Genomic DNA, 22,015 nt, shown 5'->3' with positions numbered 1-22,015 from the left:
CACACACACACACACACACACACCAGCATTGACTAAGCGCATGTGTTTCATTAGCTAAACCCTCTCCAGTTCTACATACCAGATTGGTAACATTACGGTAACACATTGCTAATGCTTGACTCACAAGATCTTGGAAGGATGGAATAGGGGGTGGGGGGGAGAGAGAAAGGAGAAGGGCGTCTGGGAGAAAAGCCGCTTAAATTCTGATGCTCTCCCACTGTTCCATCGCCCTAGTTTTAAAAAGAAACGGGCCCAACCGTTTGTTCGTATTTATGTATTTATTTGTTTTAATTGAGCGGGGGGCGGGGGGAGGGCGGTGGTCGAGGGAAGGCAGGGCTGCGTGGAGATTTCTCAACACACAAAAGTTGGCCGGCGGGTGGGTGACATGGGCCTTGCGCGGGAGGGAAGGAGGGAGGGAGAGACGGCCGTCCGCTGCCAAGGGAGGGAACCCCAGCACCTTGGCTCCCTTTCTTGCCTCCTGCAGGACGTCTCCCTCCCTCTCCTCACTGGCTCTTAAGCGGCAGCCCTCCGCCCCCTTGTTCCCAGGGTAGGCTCGGCTAGCTGGCAGGCTGCTCTTTCCAAGTTTGATAAAGCGTTTCCTTCTATTGTCATTCTGCACGGTCTCGGGGGAGGGGGCTTTCTTTCTCGCAGCCCTTCCCCTCCTGCTTTCTCTCTCTCTCTCTCACACACACACAAACACACACACCACCGCCGCCACCGCCACCCCCTCTCTCTCACCCACATTTTCACAACCAGACTTGCGGCTTAAGAAAGTAACTGCCACTCTCTCTCTCTCTCTCTCTCAAACGCAAAACACACACACGCGCGCACGCAACGCACACAACAAACCAAGGCGAAGCGGGGCGGGGGGCCGAAGAAGGAAGCGGCGGAGCAGCTGGCGGGCGAGCGATGCCACGCGATCCTCGAGGGTTCGACTGAAGGGCCCTGGATGAATGGGCGCAACGGCGGTGAGTTAGGATCTCGCGCGGGGGTTACGGGCGGCATGAGACGGATGAGCGAAGCTCAGGTGGCCGCCGCTCCTTTTTTTTTTTTTAAAGGCGCGTGTATGCGAGTGCGTGTCGGTGTCGTTGGGGACGGTCGCTCTTGGGCAGCTATGCTAGCTGGAGAATTATGGGAGTTGAAATCCACAAGGCTTTAAAGTTGCCAAGTTTGGGGATCGCTGCTTTTGGGTTTCTTTGGGGCTTCCTCGTTCTCTCCCCGGCCGCAGACAGACGCACGCCGAAAGGCTCGGCGGTGGAAAGCTGTTCGCTTAGCACTCCCCCCCCCACCCCGCTTAGAGAGGGAAAGCAGCGTGGCCTGTGGGATAGGGCTGGGTGGGGTTCGATCCCCTCGCTGTGCCCACTTCAGGGCCAATTATCCCGGAGGGTTGGTGGCTTTAATCCCGCCCTGCTCTGGGATTGCTTAAACCAGCAGTGCCAATACATTGGCCCCGATCAACGTAAAGTCCCTGCTGTAGTCCATGCCTCCTTCGGCACTGAGGAGCAGCACCCTGAGGGCTGCCACACACAGGAAAGAACGGACCGTTTAGCTCAAGGTTCCGCTTCCGCTTCACCAACGCTTCTTGAAGTGGCCGGTCTGCCTTCACCTGAGATGTGACAGGCAGGCGCACCGGCCGGAGAGTCAGTGTTGAGTGTCCCTTCCTTTTTCTCTTGGGAGCCAGCCGGCTTCGCTCCCGCGCCTCAGTGGAACGGTCTGCGAAATAGGCGCTGCGCCGCCCAGCGTCCTTCCCCGCCGCCGCCGCCGCCGCTCCTTTTCCTTACTTGCCCAATCGCAAGAGGCGCTGGAGAGCCGAGATAAGACGCAATCAGAGGTGGGGTCTCAAGAAGAAACCTTTTAGCAGAGAACCTCGGGCTGAAAAGGCAGGAAGTCCCTAACTTCTGAAGGTAACCAGTAAGTGCCTGGCTCTGATGCATATGCTTACTCAGAAGTAAACCCACTGCACTCAGTGTCGGGGTTTCCCCCCTCCCAGCAGCAGCAATGTCTAAGATTGCGACCGGGGACTGCGCCTTTGATAGCCGCGTACTTGTATCTGGGTTGGGCGGACTGAGACCGCGCTTTGTTTTTGCAGCAAAATCGGCTCTATTTTGGCATTGCTGCTGCTGCTGCTGCTGCTGCTGCTTCCTCCTCCTTCGTGCGACCTCCTTTTCTGAAGAAATTTTTACCCTTAGCAACGGTTAATCCCGACACACACATTCACTTATTGGACATCCCGTCAGCTAATCTCTTTATCTGCTGCTCACGACCAAGTGATGACTTGTATTCTCTTGAGGATGTTGCGGAAGAAAAGCTTTGGGCTTTTTGAAGTTTTTAAAAATTCAGTTGGTAAAAGAGATTCTGAGTTAGATTGAGAGGGTCAGGAGTTTGGGTTCTTTGGAATTATTGAAAAGGGCTGCTCTATATGCAAGTGAAAAAGGAAGGCCTCCTTTGTTTACATTTTGGTGAACATAAGGGGTGTGTGGACTGATTAAAACAATTAAGTTTCCCTTGGATTGGCTGCTGAGTCCAATTTATTCCTGTGTCCTGGAGCTGTAAGGATCATGGCAGAACTGAAATGAATGTGCACATTCAGACATTGGGAGTAAGGGAGGGAAATATATGAATGCTAAGCTCTGAAACTTTTACCCATTTCACTTTTTAAAATTAAGTTTGAGAAGTTTTTAAATCGAATATGAACAAATTGATTGCTGGTTAGTTGACATGGAACATATATCCTTGTATTTGTTATTAATCTAAAAATTCTAAACTACTATTTGAAAATAGAGGAGGGGGGATCTGAATTCGATGAATTCCTTTGGTTTCTTTAAAACAACATTTACTGAGACTTTTCCCTCAATATATTTCCCTCCTAATGGCGCATACACTACATGGGGTAAATACAAATGACCAGATACCAAACTACTACAGTATGCACTTAACAACCACCTAATGATGGATCTTTGATATCTTTCAATATTAGACTTTTAAAAAGTGCCATCCCTGAGTGATGGGACTACAATCCCCAGCATTCCCAGCTAACATACTTTATGAAGATGGATAGTTTGGCAAAATCACCTGGAATAAATAAGTGACACATTCACCCTTAGCAACGGTTAATCCCCCCATACACATTCACATAAATCTTTCATTCATATAAGCCTTTCTGGAGAATAGATGCCCACTTTGTCTTCTGAATGTTCTGTTTCCCCTCTCTGTTCTATTCTAAATTACACTGGTTGAATACAAGGTAGTTGGAAAGGCAGATCAGTTTTCAGAAGAGACAGGGTTTTTTTTTTTGGGGGAGAGAAAGGTTTCATGCCCATGGAATTTAATTAAACCTTCTAGCATACATAGAAGGTAAGCCTATAAATACTTTGTCCCCTAGAATGGTGTGTGTGTGTGTGTGTGTGTGTGTGTGTGCGCAGTCCCTGTTGTCCATATAATGCAGTCTGCCAATTCCACTCTACCTGAACTGATCTTTTTGCACATGGATGCCATCTAGCCCCTGCTATGGGATTGCACCAGGTATGGATAGTTTGCCGCTATTCACATTTCATAAAAGCCTTTTAAAATCCAGAGCTGCATATAAAAGTACTTTGAAGTTTTGCTTAATTCGGTATAGGGCAAACTTTGCATACCTGATCCACAGTAAGTTTCACTGAATTCAGCAGGAGATCCATCCGGGTGTAGATTGCAACTTGCCTCTGTATACCGAGAGGAAAGAATCTCCTATGAACTGGACTGTATTTACGAATGTGTGTGTGTGTAAATGTGAATATACACCTACACACACAAAGCTAAGTAGGATTGAGCTACTATGGAAAGCATTTTGCACATTTTTCATTTTAAGAATGTCGTATGCTGCTCCTCAAATGAAATGTTTTTATAGGGTGGTGTGCATTCATTTTAAGTCTAGCATCTAAAATTCTAAACTAAAACCAGAATATTTAAAGATTAATAATAAAAACTATAATAATATAGTAAAACCATTGATTTTTTTCAAGATGAGCCAGGAAGCCCTTGCCATAAAAATCAAGAAGGAAAGCTGTTGTCTGATAATTTTGCTAGCTTGTTTTTAAGCTAAGAGAAAATGCAGCAAACTTAATGCAACTTGACGGAGGAAGTCAGCTGTGGTTGCCCGTCTTCCAGGCAACTTGCCTTCCTCCAGGCATCAGATGATGAATAAGAATTAAGTTGGATAGATATGGATGAGCTGAATGCAACAGAGAAGTTTGCTTGAGATTCCAGCAATTTAGCAGATTCGGGGTGAGATCAGCTTTGTGGAAAGGAAACGGGACCAAAAGAGAATGGTGTTTACTTCTCTCTTGGCTGTGTGTTTCCTGGTGGGCTCCAGAAAGGCTTGTTCTTGTTGTGTTCCTGAAGTTGTTGGCAGGGTGGGGGAGCAGACAGATCTGCTTACAGGGGAAGCATGCTACAAAGAAGGCAATATTCAGAAAAAAGGGAACTTTAGTTATGGTCACAATCTTCTCTTTCCTCTATCTTATAAATAGATTGAATGGCTAGCTGAGAACAAACAAAACAAATGCTATTTACGGTATATACAATGTACTTTCTTACTGCTGTTTGGTAATGAATGTTTGGTGTTCTTAAAGTGTTCTTAGCACAGGAAAGAAAGTGGGGGCAAAGAGGAAGCTACAGCCCTCTAGATATCCACTAAAGCTGCCTTCCCCAAACTTGTGCCACTTCTCCAGATGTTCTATAATCCTCTTTCCAGATGAAAATCCCTACTACGGTGCCCCATCATTCTAGGTAGGGCTGGGAAAGAGACGTCCCTGAAACCCTGGTGAGCTGCTTTAATGTGCTTTATGTTGATAAAATGGAGCTATAGAAACTGAAGGGAACAGGGCTGCCTCAGTCTAAGTCCATTTCTTGTGCTTTTGCAGAGTGGTTGATAAAATCAAAAACTAGTGAAGAAAGTGAGTGAACTTCTAAAGATTTTTCTAGCATTCCAAATTCTGTTCAGATAAGCTGCTCCTGCTGATTCAAAAATGGGTTTCTTCCAAATATGTGCAGAATATCTTTGAGGCTGGGGCAGAATCCAGAAAAAAAGCTTTCTCTTTGTATAGCTCTTACATGTACATAGTCTGACAAGGTATTCAGCAACATCCTGATTGCTTGGTCTTGTCCAAACATGAAGATACCTTCCTCATCAGTGTCTTTCCTCTCCCCTTTTTGTGTGCAGCCTAAAAGACATTCTGCTTTCCCCAGTGGCTTGTTTTAGATTTAGACGATGGCAAATAAGCATCTTTCTATCCATCCATCCATCCATCTATCTCAAGGGTAGATAGTTTAAGACTTGTGGACTTCAACTCCCAGAGTTCCTGAGCTAACATGACTGGAAGAGGAATTCTGGGAGTTGAAGCCCACAAGTCTTAAAGCTGTCAAGTTTGAAGACCCCTGATCCATCTGATGATTGAATCCAATGAAGGTTTTAACTAGAAAAGGTGAAGATGACCTAGACTGAGCTGGTTGTGTGAAGCATTGATGTAATTCATACACTGAAGCATCTTTGGCCTTCTATAGTTGCTCAGGCTTAGTATAGCTGCCTATGCAGAGCTGGGTTTTGAGTGGTTCCGCCAAACCACAGCTTTTGTGTTAACATTTACAATTTGACCTGGAGGAATCTTGAAACCTGTCACCTGATTGGCTATGCCATGAAGTTGCACCTTCAGTCAGCCTAAGGTCCCACAAGGGGTTATTTTTTGTGGTAACTGGAAAGCTGCTTCTTTAACTCTGGAGGATGGATCCCAAACCTCATAGAAACAATCACTTTAATACTTTCCACGTAAGATTAATCATAATTGAATTCACCCCATAAGGATTTTAATAATTTTTCCTATAACTTGAACGTTCAATTTATCTTGCTGAAAGTTTGTATACACCAATTGTTGTATTTGGAAGGATTCTTTGTTCAGTTTTAAATGTTACCTTATGCTGGTCTTGGCTTGAAATAAAATACAGTTGAATATTGGCAAAACCAGAAACGCCCCCCTGTCTCTCCCTCTTTCTCTCACCCCTTCTCTCTCTCTGCATGTGATAGAGAGAGACAGGGGGAGAGAGAGACATTTTAATTTCTTTTATCAATTTTGAAATTTTATTTTATTACATTTTTAAAACAAGAAAGATACAACTATTTTCTCTAACAGTAGAGGGCACAGTGTTACTAAGGTCAAAATATGAAATAATTTAATTTCAGTTACGTTTCATTTATATTTATGCAGACCATTTAATAGGATTGCTGTCACTAATCATCCCTTTCTGTTATATTTGGGAGAGATTCTGGAGGAAACACCAGAGAATTCAGGAGCCATATACAGCCTTGACTTCAATTAGTGACCGCCTGGTTTTAAAACAAATTCCTTTGTTAGCAAAACACCTTCATAGCCACCCTGTCCATTCAAAATAAGGAAAAGTGTTGTGACACATTAAATACACGTGGATTGGGAGTAGAAGAAATTTCTGTGAACTTCATGTGAAGAAGTGAAGTCTAGGCCATGAAAGATCATGTCTTGGCATACTAATTGGTCTTTAAAATGCTGTATTTTTATCATCTTTTACAGCAGCAGAATAACATGCACACACACACACACCCCGCCGCTCTGGAAGCTGTGCTCCCCCTTCAGTGTCCACTCTTTAATCTCTACTCCTATCTCAGGCCTTCCAGCTGCTTGATTGCTTCTCCTGCTCCTCTCTGAACTTCCGTCAATTTATGTGCCTGTTGATAAGACGGTGCCCAGTGCCAAATATTTATTCCAGCCCTGCTCCATGTTAGGATGGAAACCCAAACTCCAGGAAATGCTGACATTCCGAAACCCTGTTATTGAGTACTGAATGGAGACCTATGAGAATCTCATCAGTGACGTGTCAAAAGGCCTTTGATGGGGGTGGGAGTTGGTCATAATGGAAGAGCATTTCTTGACTCCCCCCCCCTTTTTTTTTAGTATTTAAACAATTGTTTGAAAAATAACAGAGTTTTACCAAAATTGGTCTTGAGTTTTAAAATAGAAAAGCAAGCAGACATATTAGAATCGCCCAGTGCCATTTAAATCTGTAGAATCTGGTGAGTCTTTGTTCAAAGACTATGTGTATATTAGTAATATACTTTTTAAAAATGTCTTCAGGTCAGCTTTCTAAAGTCACAGTGGTTTCATTTGAGGTGAAAGATACAGCTCACCGAAGGTCGCCAGCTGACAGTCTCTGAGCCAACCCCCACTTTCATAGAGAACTATTCTGTTACTGACCCCAGAGGCGAAATGTGAATTGTACCTTCTGGGTTCTGGACTCAGTAGGAAAAATATTCCTCACAGCTTAAATCCGTAGTTTTGATTTTGTAAACATTATTTGATAAGTTTTTAAAAGATCACTGTTGCTTGTAAAGGAGCAAAAGTGTTGGTAATAGGCAGAGGTGGTATTCAGCAGCTTGTGAACAGTCCTGGAGAATCAGCAGCAGAAATTTTGAGTAGTTCGGAGAACCGCCAAAAACCACCTCTGACTGGAGATTTTACAATATCCTTCCCCTGCCACACCCACCAAGCCATGTCCACAGAACCGGTAGTAAAAAAATTGTTTGAATCCCACCACTGGTAATAGGCTTGGTAGATTGCAACTAACCCTGTATTTACTTGGTTCTCAACCTCCTCGTGGCTTATTGGATCTAGGTGCTCAGCTGGATCCAGAAGATTATTCTTTGTAAAAGAAGGATCAGTTTCACCTCGGTTGAAAGATGTATAAATGAGACCACCCCTGAAAAGTAACAATTGGATTCATTTGGTTTGAAATACTGTTCCTGAAATTCTGTCGCTAGCCAATGTGTTTAAATAGATGATAACAGATCCAGGATTGCAGTTTATCATGTCTGGGTTAAGATCTGGTTTTGGTATAGAAGTTTGCGATCCCTCTGTGGGATAATCTCACACAGGAAACAATTTGTAAAGTTAGCTAACTTTTCTGAACTTCTTGTGGTCGCTTTCAATATTTTTCTGTAATTGTGGCATTTTTTTCTGAAATGTATGATTGAGCTAAGTGTAGGTGCAATTCATACATACCTGCTTGGCTGTCTCCAAAAGGTGGCACTAGATGACTTCTACCCAACCCTGGTGTTCACACTGTGAGGATCTTCAGTGTTATTCCTGATTTCCCCATACTTGTCTATATCTACATGAAGCCGTTGACTGAGATTAATTCAGAGATGTAGAAGAAAGTGCTATCAATATGCCGATGACACAGAACTCTTATCTCTCTTTTTGATCAAATATAGGTAAGGGAGTGGAAGTGCTGCTTAATCAGTGCCTGGGTGTGGTAATGGACTGGATTAGGGCCAGTAACCTGAAGCTCAGTCCTGACAAAACAGAGGTGATGGTTAATTTGTGCAGGTAAGCACCTGGCTGAACTTCAAAAGAGCCAGTTTGATCTAGTGATTAAGGCACCAGGCTAGAAAGTGGGAAGCCATGAGTTCAAGTCCAGCCTTAGCCAAGAAAGTCAACAGCTGGTGACTTTGAGTCAGTCCCTCTCCCTCAGCCCAATCTACCTCACTAGGTGGTTGTTGTGAGGAAAATAGGAGGAGGAAAGTGTATGGATATGCTCACTAACTTGGGTTATTGGTAAGCATAATAAAGGTGGGAAACAAAAAAATAAATTCCAGTATAGTGTTTGTGGGGCTGCGCCCAAAGGCAGTCCAGAAATGTCGCTACTGATTAGAACCATTGTTGCAGTCTCCGCTGGCTTCTCAGTTCATAGTCTGTTCTTATGTAGGTTTGTAATATTCCTAAATCCTAACATCATTATTAGAGGCTAACCCTGGTTGCCCTCCTCAGCTGAAATATGGAAAGGGGCTGTCTTTAAATTGCCTTTTTGTGGTAGCTCTTTGGATCTGGAAAACCCTATCCCATGTGGCATTCCCAGAATCTACAGTATCAGATTTCTCATTATTATTCTTCTAGACAAACCCTTAAAAAAACCCAATAATTTAATATGTTATTAAACTGCAGTGGATCTTTTCAAACAAATCAGCTTTTGTGGTCTGCATTTTTATTGTTTGGTGTTGTATGTTGTAACGACTGACACAAAGAAGCAATTTCCCCAAGTCTATCATTCAAGTACTGATAGTAAAGCCTGTTTATTTTACATCACAATCAATGGACTGTTTCAAACAAATACCCTGCATATGCTAAAAGGAAATGACATGTGGTTCAGGTCTCAAATCAGGTAAGTCCCATGGAGGGACCACAGAATCTAATACTACTTACAGCCAGGGATGGGATTCTACAGGTTTGCACCTATTCGCTAGGACCGGTTGTTAACATTCTAAGCAGTTCGGAGAACCGGTTGTTAGAAGAAATTACTGGTCTAATCCTGTAAGGAAGGCAGGAAGGAAACATTCTGGTGTTGCTGCCTCTCCGTTAACCCTTATTACATTCTTGGCAGGACTAGATGCCTCGATGTGTGCCTCGATGTGATTGACATAGAGTTGGCCACGCCCAGCCAGTCACATGACCACCAAGCCATGCCCACCAACTAAGCCACGCCCACAGAACCGGTTGCTAAAAAATTTGAATCCTACCCCTGTCAACTCAACATCACTCACATTGAGGCACACATCTCCTCGCCTGGCCTCTCATGACTGTGGGGATGCTGCAACAGTCGTAAGTGTGAAAAATGGTCATAAGTCACTTTTTTCAGTGCCATTGTAACTTTGAATGGTCACTCCACACAAGCAAAGTACCAGCAAAGGAGGGGGAAAAAACTCCAGAGAAGTTCCTGAGACAGGAAGTCCAGTCCTGCCAAGAATGTAATAAGGGTTAACAGAGAGACACTTTCTGTAAGCAACACCAGAATGTTTCCTTCCTGCCTTCCTTACAGGATTAGGCCAGTAATTTCTTCTAACAATTGGTTCTCCAAACTGCTTAGAATGTTAACAACCAGTTCTAGTGAATAGGAGCGAACTGGTAGAATCCCACCCCTGCTAACAAGCCCATGAGATAGGGAGGGCAAGCCAAATGACAGAGCACCTTGGTCAGCAACTTCTCTATAGCCCATATTGTAATAAAAACTCTGGGCAGCCTATACAAAATAATAAAGCTAACAAACAAAAAATCCAAATAAGAGAACTCATATAAAACTCCATAAAAACTTATGGTGCCCCACAGCAGCACTCTCCCATAAATAGGTACACCAGATTCCAGCTGTCTCGAGGCTTGTGGGAAGAGCCAGCTTTCTTAGGCTTCCAGGAGGGTGGGGTTTGCCAGATCTCTGGGGAAAGGTGTTCCCAAAGGGCAGGGAAAACTATAGAGAAGTTGCTGACCAAGGTGCTGTGTCTTTTGGCTTGCCCTCCCCATCCCATCGGCTCCTTAGTGCATTGTTTGCTGGATAATACAGTTTGCTAATGAGACAAAATAGGGAGAAAGGTTGAGATTTGCAGCTCTAAAACTAGCTTCTCTGTCACCTAGATCAGATGCCTCTGTAACTCCAATAGTTATCTATATCTTGGGGCTGACTCACTAGACTGCTGTTCTTATCACCAAGCACCTCCATTTCTTTTTTCTTTTACATGGACAAAACCAGAAATTCGTTTGAGCTGTGATTTTTATTAGTGACTTCAGGCTGACAACAGTCAGATGTTATTGCATAAATGACAGTTGTAAAATCCTCTTGTGTCAGACATACTGGAAGATATTCCCATATGTAAATCTCTTTTTGCCCTGAGTAAAATGTGTCTGACCACTCAGTGGGGAAAGGCAAAAGAACTTTTATTTATTGTTACTAAGGGTGGGAGTTAATGGAAAAGGTAAGCATTTCTTTTTCTCTCTTTCTTGTGTGGGCTTTTCATAACTGATGGAGTGCACGTGTTTTGTATTTGGATATCGATACCCAAAGTACCGATAATTGGGATAAGAATCAGCAGATACAGGAGGAAAAAGTGTGTGGGGAGAGAACAGCTATATGAGAAATAAATTTTGCAGAATGTTGCGGAAAATCTACTGTAAAGCCATCAGTGACTTTTCATGTATTTTCGAAAACAACCTTGAAAGCAATAATAAAGATAATACTCAATTGGTGAATAGCCTGAACTATTGAAATGCACAATTCCTCTTCTTCCAGCTAATTCATGTCTTTAAAATCTAATTTTTTTAAAGTAGGAAACTTGATAAGGTAAACTATGGATACGACCCTTTTTTTAAAAAAATTTATTGGTTAGGATACAAATGACTCAATTAACTTTTGGCATAACTGGCCAGTACAGTAGCAACACTGGGAGTTAAGATTTCTCAGGGCAGAAATGCTCAAGAAGACAATAGCGAATTGCCAGATTACACTGGGTAAAAAATAAAATAAAACAGAGCATCTGTTAACCATGGAAAAGGTGGGGCGACACATTCAAATGCAGAAGGCATAACATTAGGCTGCCTCCTTGGTTTGGCAGATGGCAGTCAACTGTGGCCTCAATCTAATGTGCATTAACGATTTTTAACATGCTGTGTAGCTTCTGCTATGTTTAACACAGCAACAAGAACTTGACAGCCAGTGGTGAGGAATGCTGGGAGTTGTCGTTCATCAGTAATCAGTAGGAAAGTCAGCACTAGCCCATCATATTCCGCTGCCAGAATCATTGTGCATTGTTCCCCCATGGGTAAATTTGCTCTAGAACCCTGTCCCGTGAATCAGAAAAGAAGACTAACAGCAGTGTTCTAGATCTCCGTTTAAGAGTGCCATCAATAAATCTTTATAATGGGTTTGCAAATCAATCACGAGGAGTGGGATTTACATAAAAATAGGGAAGGGGGGATAAAATTAAGGGTATCCCAAAACAAGAAATGACCCTTTGGCAATATTCCTGCTCTGGTTTTTTGGCATTTTTTTTCTCCCCTAAAATAAAGTACAAGTATAATTTGAAAGAGAAGCAGCAACCTTTCTAAAAACAAGAAGGCTGGGAGGTTAAGTGTCCACATTTGGATTTTTCAGGAGGAAAGCATGTGTTTCAACACATTTTTTTCTTTTTCTTTTTCAAAAATGTAAAGTTAATTGCTCAACTTGGGTGTTGCACAAAATATCAACTTTAGTGTTGCTCTTTATACATTTCATAGTGGGCTTCTGATATACTTATTCTGTTTTACTTATATTTCATACTACTTGAATGCAGAAATTTTCTTATTATTTTCAAAGAAGGGTAGCACTCCTTTTGCACGATCAAATATTAGCAGGGAAGCAGCTAATTCAGAAGCCTGTTGCCCACACTGTGGAGGAAAAAAAAAGACAAGCTGTTTTTTTTTATATGAAATAGGACTGACAATCTGTAGAGGAGATTAATTAGAGAGTAATTACTGTGTCATTGATAGCTATACAAAAGAGACTACTTTGAAACTTACTATGTTGACAATGTCAGAGAAGGGGTAAAACAGACTGCTACTAATGCCAGTGGTAGTTGTGCTGAAGAGGATAGCCTGAAACAAACTAACACGACGTTAGAATTTCTGGGTGTTGAGGAAGTTTGGAAATCAGAGCATACGGCTGTGTTGCACTTTCCCTGTGGTTTTGTAAATATATCTCCAGAAAAGGACTGGATTAGACCAGCAAAGAACCAAGAAGGAGGGGGGAGGTGGGGGGAGGAAAGGAATAGTGATTGCCATCCACTCAAATCCACAAAGAATGTTTAAAAGTGTATACCTAAAATGATGTGAAAAGTGGGTGTGTAGCTGAGAAGAGGCTGGAAGTACACCACTGATAAGAACATTATGAGTACATTTAGCAATAAACCTTAGTTTGCAGTTACTCATTGCATGAAATATCGCTTGTCTCCTCTAACTGACATGGCCAGGGTTTTGATTCATCCTGGTCTGTGTGTGAATGAATTATGAGGATTTCATTGACATTCAGCCCAAGACTCCCCTTCTTTTTACTCTCCTTCCTCAACAATGAGGCAACCAAGCAACCAAATTGCTGAGGGGTTTTCTTTTATTTTTTGGTCAACATTGTTGGTTTCAGTTTCCCAGTAACATTCTTTAATAAATAATAGCAAAGTAATCAAATAAATATTTGCCACAGTCATTTCAGCTCTCCTTCCTTCATCTCTGTCCACAGCTTGATATTTAAACTTGCCTTGCTAAGAGCACTTTTGTTTCTGTATTCAAAACAGAAGCAACTGAAGTCTCACTAAGCATATGGTTGCAGATTATGAAGTGAGCTTAACATGCATGCACTATTCTATTTCTAACTCTGCCTGTTTCCTAATTTAGAGTTGGGAAGAGGCTTACAGAGAACGGTGGCAGTTTCCTTGTTGCTTCAGTCAAAACAGCAGCTGGCTTTTTTTCTGCTTGATGAAATCTTTGATCTTCTCTTTCATCATCTTCTGGCACCCTAACCATGCCCTCTGCATTGGTTAGTTATTGTCCCTTGTTGCTTTTCATCCTCTCTTGGTCTTCATCGTGGTTCTTTGGCTTGCATCCAGCACCTCTCTCGATCAGTATAAATACTGCTTAGTGCATGTTTGTTCACCAGCTCACATGGATCTTTCTTAAAAGCGGTAACCCATCTTTAATAGCCACTTGAAGCCTACGCCGTTTTAGTTGACAATCTGGACATATCTGAAGTCATCAGAAAAAATATGGCAGAGCATAGGCTTGTCCCAAATGACTTTCTGCAAGGCATGGCAAACCTATGCATGTTGCTATGTATGTTGCTTGTTGCTCAGATCTGTTGAGAAATATCACCCAGTGCAATCCCCCAAGAATACAAAGTATCAAAGTGTGTGAAGGTGTTTGATAAACTTAGAAATCTAGCACATTAAACAAGAAATCCACTCATCTAATAGATCCTTGCATCCATAGCTTTGATATAGGAGAACATTCCTCAGTCGACTGCCTCTGCCAGACTAGAAATCCTTCTTCCTGAAGGTCTCAACTGATGGCGCTCCCACAACTTCCGAGGGCAAGCTGTTCCATTGGTTGATTGTTCTCACTGTCAGAAAGTTTCTCCTTGTTTCCAGGTTAAATCTCTCCTTGTTCAGTTTCCATCCATTATTCCTTGTCTGGCCTACAGGAGCTTTAGAAAATAGTTTGACCCCTTCCTCCCTGTGGCAATTCCTCAAATATTGGAAGACTGCTATCATGTCTCCACTGGTCCTTCTCTTTACTAGGCTAGCCAAGCCCAGTTCCTGCAACTGTTCGTTGTATGTTTTAGCCTCCAGTCCCCTAATCACCCTGGTTGCTCTTCTCTGTACTTTTTCTAGAGTCTCAACATCTTTTTTATAATGTGGTGACCAAAACTGGATGCAGTACTCTAGGTGTGGTCTTACTAAGGCTTTATAGAGTAGTATTAGTACTTCCCTTGATCTTGACTGTATCCCTCTGTTAATACAACTTAAGATTGCATTAGCTTTTTTGGCGGCTGCTGCACACTGCTGGCTCATATTTAGCTGGTTGTCCACTAAGACTCCAAGATCCCTCTCAAAGTTACTGCTATTGAGCCTGGTTTCACCCAGTCTATATGTGTACTTTTGGTTTTTCTTGCCTAAGTGTAGGACTTTACTTTTCTCTACACTGAATTTCATTTTGTTAGATATGGCCCAGTGTTCTAGTCCGTCAAGTTCCATCTGGCTTTTGAACCTATCTTCTTGGGTGTGTTAGCTATTCCTGCCAGCTTAGTATCATCTACAAATTTGGTAAGTTCCCCTTCTATTCCCCCATCTAAGTAGTTAATGAAGATATTGAAGAGTACTGGGCTTAAGACGGAACCTTGTGGCACTCCACTGCTTACTTCCCTCCATGTAGACTTAAGGACTACTCATTGAGTACGGTTTGCCAGCCAGTTGCTAGTGGTGGTGCTATCTATTGGTGGTGCTATCTATTCCACTTTTTCTAGCTTACTAAGAAGTAGGTTGTAGTCTACTTTGTCCAATGCCTTGCTGAAATCTAAATATATTATGTCCACAGTATTTTGCTGGTCTACTAATTTAGTCACTGTGTTGAAGAATGAAATAAGATTGGTTTGGCACGATCTGTTTTTAACAAACCCGTGCTGACTGCTAGTTATTACTTTACTTGTTTCTAGATGTTTTTAGAAAATAGATCTGTTTTTTTATTATCTTTTCCAGTATCTTCCCGGGTATTGATGTTAGGCTGATTGGTCTATAGTTTCCTGGGTCTGTTTTTTTTTTTCCTTTTTTGAAGATGGGAACCACATCAGCTCTTTTCCAATCCTCTGGTAGTTCCCAGTGCTCCAGGATTTTTGAAAGATATGGTGCAGCGGTTCTGAGATGACCTCTGCCAGCTCCTTTAAAACTCTGGGATGTAATCCATCAGGCCCTGGTGATTTGTTTTCATCAAGATCAGACAGGTGTTCTCTTACTATTTTTTTGCTTATTTTAACTTTTATTTCTGGTCTGTCTTTTACAGTTATGTTTTTGGTGGGTTGAGCTATAGTTTCTTTTTGCATGAAGACAGAGGCAAAGAATGAGTTAAGCAGTTCTGCTTTCTCTCTGTTGCCTGTTACTTCCTTGCCATCTTTTCTCTTTAGTGGACCGACTGTTTCCTTGATTTTTTTCTTGTTATTTATATGTTGGAAGAAGCTTTTTTAATTATCTTTGACTTTTGTTGCAAGTCTTTGTTCATTCTGAGTCTTTGCTTTCCTGACTTCGTCTTTGCAGATTCTGGCTATCTGCTGATATTCTGCCTTAGTTGTATCCTAGTTTGTCTACTATAATATGAGCATGTTTGGGGGAAAATTGAGCTTTGGTTGTGTTTGTGGCATCCTGCCTAAAAAGTTCCAAAACCGAACAGTGCTGTTCTTACCATTAGCTGGGAATACCGTGTGTGATATGGGTGCAATTAAGGCTGGCAAACTAGCTGGTTCCTTCTCTATTTTTCCAAGAAGACTTGATTGACCACAATTATGGTAGAACTGAGTATCCACCTGGTAATTATCATAACATATGGAGCATTGTAGAATAGAGTAGAATTCTTTTATTGGCCAAGTGTGATTGGACACACAAGGAATTTGTCTTGATGTAAATACTCTCAGTATACATAAAGAAAAGATACATTCGTTAAGAATCAAGAATCATAATGTACAACACTTAATGATAGTCATAGGGTACAATCAACAATCAAATCATATAGGAAACAGTCAATATAAATCATAAGGATACAAGCGACAAAGTTACAGTCCTACAATCACAAATGGGAGTGGGATGGGTGATAAGGAGTGATGAGAAGATTAACAGTAATAGTAGCGCAAACTTTGTGGTTTGGAATGTGAGGAATAAATGATAAACAGTGCAAATTAACAGATGAAATGAAAGAAAAATGAATACATATGGTGATAGTGTGTGAAACTAAGAGAAAAATGTAAGAGATCTGAATGAAATTTTTGTGGAGTAGATGATTACATGTACAATAATAATACAAATATATAGTAATTTATTAAATCTATATGCCACCTGATTCTAAGAGACTCTGAATAAAGGTATTAATAATGGATAAAAAGACTCAATTTATGTCAAATTAAAAAGTGGTGTCAATTAAGTTATTGTAAATGTGGATGAAACTAGGAATTCATAGATTGATGATAGGGTGCCCCAGTGAATGGAGACAGTGTAATAGTACAACCAAAGAAGTCTTTGGGAATATATTTTAAAACTTTCTAAATTATTACAGTTGAAATGAAGAAAGTTATTGTGTTAGATGAAATGCCTAGATGGGTTGAACGTGATGAGAAGATAAGAACAAATGGTATGGCTACCTTAAAGACCTTAGAATGAATGAGGATGGAGACTGTTGAGTAAGCATATACATAAAGTAAGATCTGTGTGAACATATGGTTAAAGTTCTCTTCATTTATATATTTAGAAAAGGAATAAAGTAAAAGCTGATGGAATTGATTAATTAATATGAAAAAGCAAGAAAGTGAGTGCAGAATATGGAATAAGAATGTTAAAATATGGAAGAAACCATATTTTGTCAAGTTAGGAATGGATCTTGGTGAAAATAGACATGGAAGGAAATGAAAGTAGTGAAAAAGACTAGAATGAACATAGAAGGAAAGCAAAGAAAAGTGTGGCCCTTTTATGAAATAGTATTAGGCAATAGATTGCTCTCCCAATATGACACATTGAATAGGGACATAAGGAAAGAGAACATGGAAGCTGCTTGGAACAAAATATGAATAGTATTATAGAAGTGGTTGAAGTTAGGCTAATGGGAAGAATGAAAAAACTTTGAAGCAAAAATATGAAAATGTCCGGAGAATGGTGAAATGAAAAGGGCTGGAGGTGAGAAAAAAAATTCATGTAAGAGAATGATTGCTGCAAAAAGTGAGAATTGGAAAACTGCAAAAAGTGAGAATAAAGTACAGCTTTGAAAAATGTCCTTAGAACAGCAAGGAGGGGTTATAATGAATAGATGCAGCAAACTGCAGAGTGATTTGGATGGAAATTTTTTAAAAAATGTTGGAAAATGGATGAAAGACAATTAAACAAGGATCTTCCTGGATCATGAATGGAATTAGAAGGATGAAATGTTTTGGGATGAAGTGAGAGAATACAGGAAGGAATATTTAATAGATTGCAAAGGAAAATGATATGTTGAAGAGAATGTTAGAGACAAAGAAAACATTCATGAAAAAGAAGTAATAAATACTTCATAAATGTTAAAAATATATGCAACTGAAGGAGTAATTGGGGTAACTGAAGAAATGCTAAAATACAGATATGTGATTTACTTCTAGAATGACTGTAGAAAGGTAGCAAGGGAGAGGACAGGTATTCATTTATTAAATAAGGCTGCAAAAATGTTTGGGACAGTTTTGATAGAAAGAGTATGAAAGATAACAGTAAACAACTTTGAAAAATGTAGGGTGGTTTTATGAGGGAAATAAAGTATGGTATGCTGAATATATAGTTCAGCATTGATTAGGGATGTGTGGTGTTCTCTCACTTGTTGAACGTCTTCATGGATATAACCTGAAATGATTTGCAGCAACAAGGAACATAACCTGAAAATTAGTTTGTTAAAAGACCAACATAGTTGTGTTTGACAGAATAAACAAAGTGAATGATTGCAATAAATTAATCAATCTTTATTATGGTCACAGACCAGCATTACAAATAAAAGTTTTAAAAACAATAACAATAGTAAAAAAAAAACACAGACAAAATAACATATTGTGATTGGTGGTGGATTGGTGGTGTTATTGAGCAGTTAGAGTCTGCCTAATTTTACATACAGCATAAAATAATTTAGCCTCATTCAGAGAAACTATTTTGTACTGATCTGATAACAGTAATTGCATGTAAAAGAGATCAGTATTTCCTGGATGTTTTATTAGGTGAGATGTTATAAATTGAATCCGTGAGTCCTTAGAGAAGATGCAGTGCAGCAGGACATGAGCTGTAATTTTAATGGTTGCAAGTTATGCATCAACAGTGAAAAACTAAAGCAAGCAGATAACTTTGTGTACTTCGGTAGAATGTTTGTTTACTAAAAATGGAAATGTTAAGCCTTAACAAACACTAAAGATGGTAGTAGTAGCATGTAGTAGTATGCCTTTTGCAAGGAATGAGTGTATACTCAAAAGAAGAAGAAGGACCAAAAATGGCGTTGTATAAGAGCATTCTTTTGCCAACCGTGGGACTAAAAGTTGGATATGTTAGAGTAATAAATAATAAATAATAATAATAAAAATAAGTAAAATACAATGCAAATGAACCTGTATGTTTGTGTGATAAAGCAAGAAGAAAGAGAGTCAAGGATGAATGTCAGATAAATGAATGTGACTTGAGTGTCAGTGACCAGTATGACACCAGTAGACTGAGGTGGTCATATAGTGAGACTGAATGAAATCAATCAAATATCAAAATAAATTCACATCAGAAAAAATGAATAGGTCACGAGGAAGGGGAAGGCTAACTAAATTGTGATTGGGTAGAGCTGACAGAATTCTGAAAAAGAAAGAGGTGAGAACAAAGAACAAAACTGAGAACAAATGAAGCAGTGTATGGGTGTGGTTGAAACAAGGATGGTTCACAAAGACAAAATGGTATGGAGAGAGATGTAATGCACGCTGTTGGTGGGAACTAGATCTGGCTATATTTCCTTTTCCTTTTCTGATCTCCTCCTGACTTTCTCTACTTTCCTATTTTTACTCTCTTTCTGAAGTTTGCATAATATTATTAACTTCGAAAAGGGAAAGTGGTGGGGTATGCCCAGGATACAGCAGTTTAGGACTAGCTGGAAGAAACTATCTTGTGTTATTTATTCTTTTTTGTTAAAAGTAAAGTTGTTCACTCAGAACAGAATCGGAAACTACGGTATATTAGACCAAGCTGTTCTTCTACCTAGCCTGGCAGAGAAGAGGTTTCAGCAATTATTAAGCTAGAATAGGTGGACCCTCAGACCTTCTAGTTAAAAAAAAGACAACAAGATGGCTCCTGCTGCTAAAATTTCTTCTCCACTCTTTTAGAGCTTCTTCTGCTTAATTCTGCACAGCCCTGTATTTTCCAATTCCCAGCTTTCTCTTGTCTGTTTGCCATTAACTGTTCACTCCCCCCTCTCCATCATATTTATTCTACCTCCAAACCTTACAGTAGAAGGCAGCCTTCTCAGCCAAGCCTAAATTTCATGGGTGCTGCTTTCTACTACAGCTGGCACCAGGCTGGTGTTAAAAATAAGTTTAAGCTAAGAATAGTTGAAGCAAATTGTGCAAATTATCATATGTAAATGATAGGATAACTGTGGCTGCTGACGCTGCTGCAGCCTTCTGGCAGATGCACCTACAGTCTTAAAAATATATACGGTCAAAATGGCTTCAACCTCTGCCTCTTCCTCCAAGAAGAGAGAAGAAATATCCAAAGCCATTGGTAATTCTCCTGAATGGAGGAGACAGATTTTTGTATCCTACAATGGAATGGAGTGGAGTGGGAAGGGGAAAGGGAAAGGGAAAGGAAAGGAAAGGAAAGATTACAGTGAAGCAAACAAAACTGCAGTTATATAGATAGAAATATGTATGATTGAATCCATCTGGACTTATTTGAGACATCATGTTTAGAATCTATGACCATAGCTTAAAATATGTCAAATGTAATGTCCAAGAAGAACCATGGTGATAGACATGTGAGACATCTAAATCATCCCATCTTTAGGTTGAACTTTGCCTGGACACCAGGGGTGGGATTCTACCAGTTCGCACCTATTCTCTAGAACCAGTTGTTAACATTCTAAGCAGTTTGGAGAACCGGTTGTTAGAAGAAATTACTGGCCTAATCCTGTAAGGAAGGCAGGAAGGAAACATTCTGGTGTTGCTTACAGAAAGTGCCTCTCCATTAACCCTTATTACATTCTTGGCAGGACTAGACGCTAGAACTTCTCTGGTGTTTTTTTCCCCTTTGCTGGTACTTTGCTTGTGTGGAATAACCATTCAAAGTTACAGTGGCCCTGAAAAAAGTGAGTTATGACCATTTTTCACACTTACGTTCCTTCTCCCATGTTCCCAGACATTCCACCACAAACTCCAATAACTTTTAGAAAGCTGCAGTCCAACATTGTTGATAGTATTAAATTAAATGAACAAATAATCTAATTTGGACCATTGTTTCTTTTGCCAGAAATGGACCTTTTAAAATAGAACTTCTTTTAGTGTATCATGAAATTATGTTGGCAAGTATGAGCATGTGGACGTCAATAAGTAAAGAATTTAAAAGATGAGTGTTCCGGAAGGCTTAACCTTAAACTCATAAATTGAAATGTCTTATCATATTAGAAGTTGTCATCAGCCCATCAAGGGGAAAAAAAACAATGTCAGGATGTTTTGTGAATTAGTAGCATCAGCAGGTCATTATCACTTTGTATCTCTGGTACAATTCATTTCTCTCTGACATCACTGCTTACGCTTATTCCCAATTCACCATGTATGTCTACTGTATCTCATCTCAGGATATGCATTGGGGAAAGAAGGGGGCGGTTTTCTAGGGGGGGAAAGCTAAACTGTGGTAAAAATATTAGACTGTCACAACCGATATTCTGGATTTTGCAGCAACAGGCTAACATGATCATCCCTTTGAAATAGGACGGAGACTGGCTATCTTGAATTCATGTGGAATTTTAGTGCCTAAGGCGTGAGAGACAGCAATAAAAGAAAATATTTTTTTTTAAAAAAATAAACTTGTTTTTTTTTCCTTTTCAGTTGGTCTCCCCCTCCTCCTTTTTTTTGGGGGGGTGGGGGGGTAATTTTCCTCATGCTTGGGTTGACCTAGGAGGTGAATTTCTGGCCCTTTTTGTTTGTTTAATCAAAACAATGTTTGTTTTCTGATCAGATAGAGCTAAGCTGTACAGGCAGGAAACAGGGACTTCCTGTCCACTCTTCCCTTTGCAGGAAGCCAGGGCAGTGCTGAGTGTTCACTTTTCAAATAAACCCCACCTCTCCTCTTCAGTAAAAACTCTTTCTGTTTGTATATAAGATGCTTTGTTTTCTCTTTTGTGCACCATGAACTTGATTTTGCATTGTTAGGCTCCCTCAGGGGATGATAAGTAACTAGTGACAGCAACCAAATGGCACTCAAGAGTCTTGAGGGAGTCATAAACACCCCCTCTCAATATTTACTGTCCTTCCCTCTGGAAACCTCCACCTGAGATTTATGTGTCTGGCACTCAGGAAAGGCAAGAGGTCTAGAATTTGTAATGGCCTCTTCCTCTCCAGGTCCCCTTGTCTCCACATCCAATATCTCTGCATTGGGGCCTTGATGGATTGAAATAAAACTAGATTGGCAGAAAATAAGTTATATTTGGACTCGCTGAAGGCAGGTTTTTTTGATACTCAGACCGTGAGTGTCTTACCTGCTAAGTAAATCATGCAATTCCACAAAAGTGCAGGAACCCCACCCGCCATTGCAAGTCTCTGATTCACAACTAATACACTCCTTTGAAAAAAGGAGATTTCTATGGATTTTTTGAGGGGGGGAGGGTGCCATGTTTGCAATCTTGAGGCTCTATCAGAACAGCCATTTTCAGCAAGT

The 22,015-nt window shown here is 40.6% G+C and overlaps 1 protein-coding gene across 10 annotated transcripts in view; it reads left to right on the top strand.

Moving 5' to 3' along the window:
• Positions 1–538: 538 nt before the first annotated feature.
• HDAC7 (histone deacetylase 7) overlaps positions 539–22,015 on the top strand; it is a 224,155-nt gene continuing 202,678 nt past the window's right edge. For 2 of the 10 annotated variants that reach the window (XM_087925519.1, XM_026713785.2), the window contains exon 1: positions 550–968. In XM_087925519.1, the coding sequence (XP_087781645.1) occupies positions 950–968 (19 nt within the window). In that variant the 5' untranslated portion in view covers positions 550–949. Of the gene's footprint in view, positions 969–1,366; positions 1,912–22,015 lie in introns of those variants that run through there. The other 8 variants (XM_087925512.1, XM_087925510.1, XM_087925516.1 and 5 more) reach the window with 8 other exon arrangements.

Source organism: Pseudonaja textilis, chromosome 2 (assembly GCF_049901715.1).
Source record: "Pseudonaja textilis isolate UNSWEBS1 chromosome 2, rPseTex1.2, whole genome shotgun sequence".
Classification (NCBI taxonomy): Eukaryota; Metazoa; Chordata; class Lepidosauria; order Squamata; family Elapidae; genus Pseudonaja; species Pseudonaja textilis.
The sequence above is the reverse complement of the archived record's forward strand: the minus strand, read 5'-3'. Positions and strand labels throughout refer to the sequence as shown.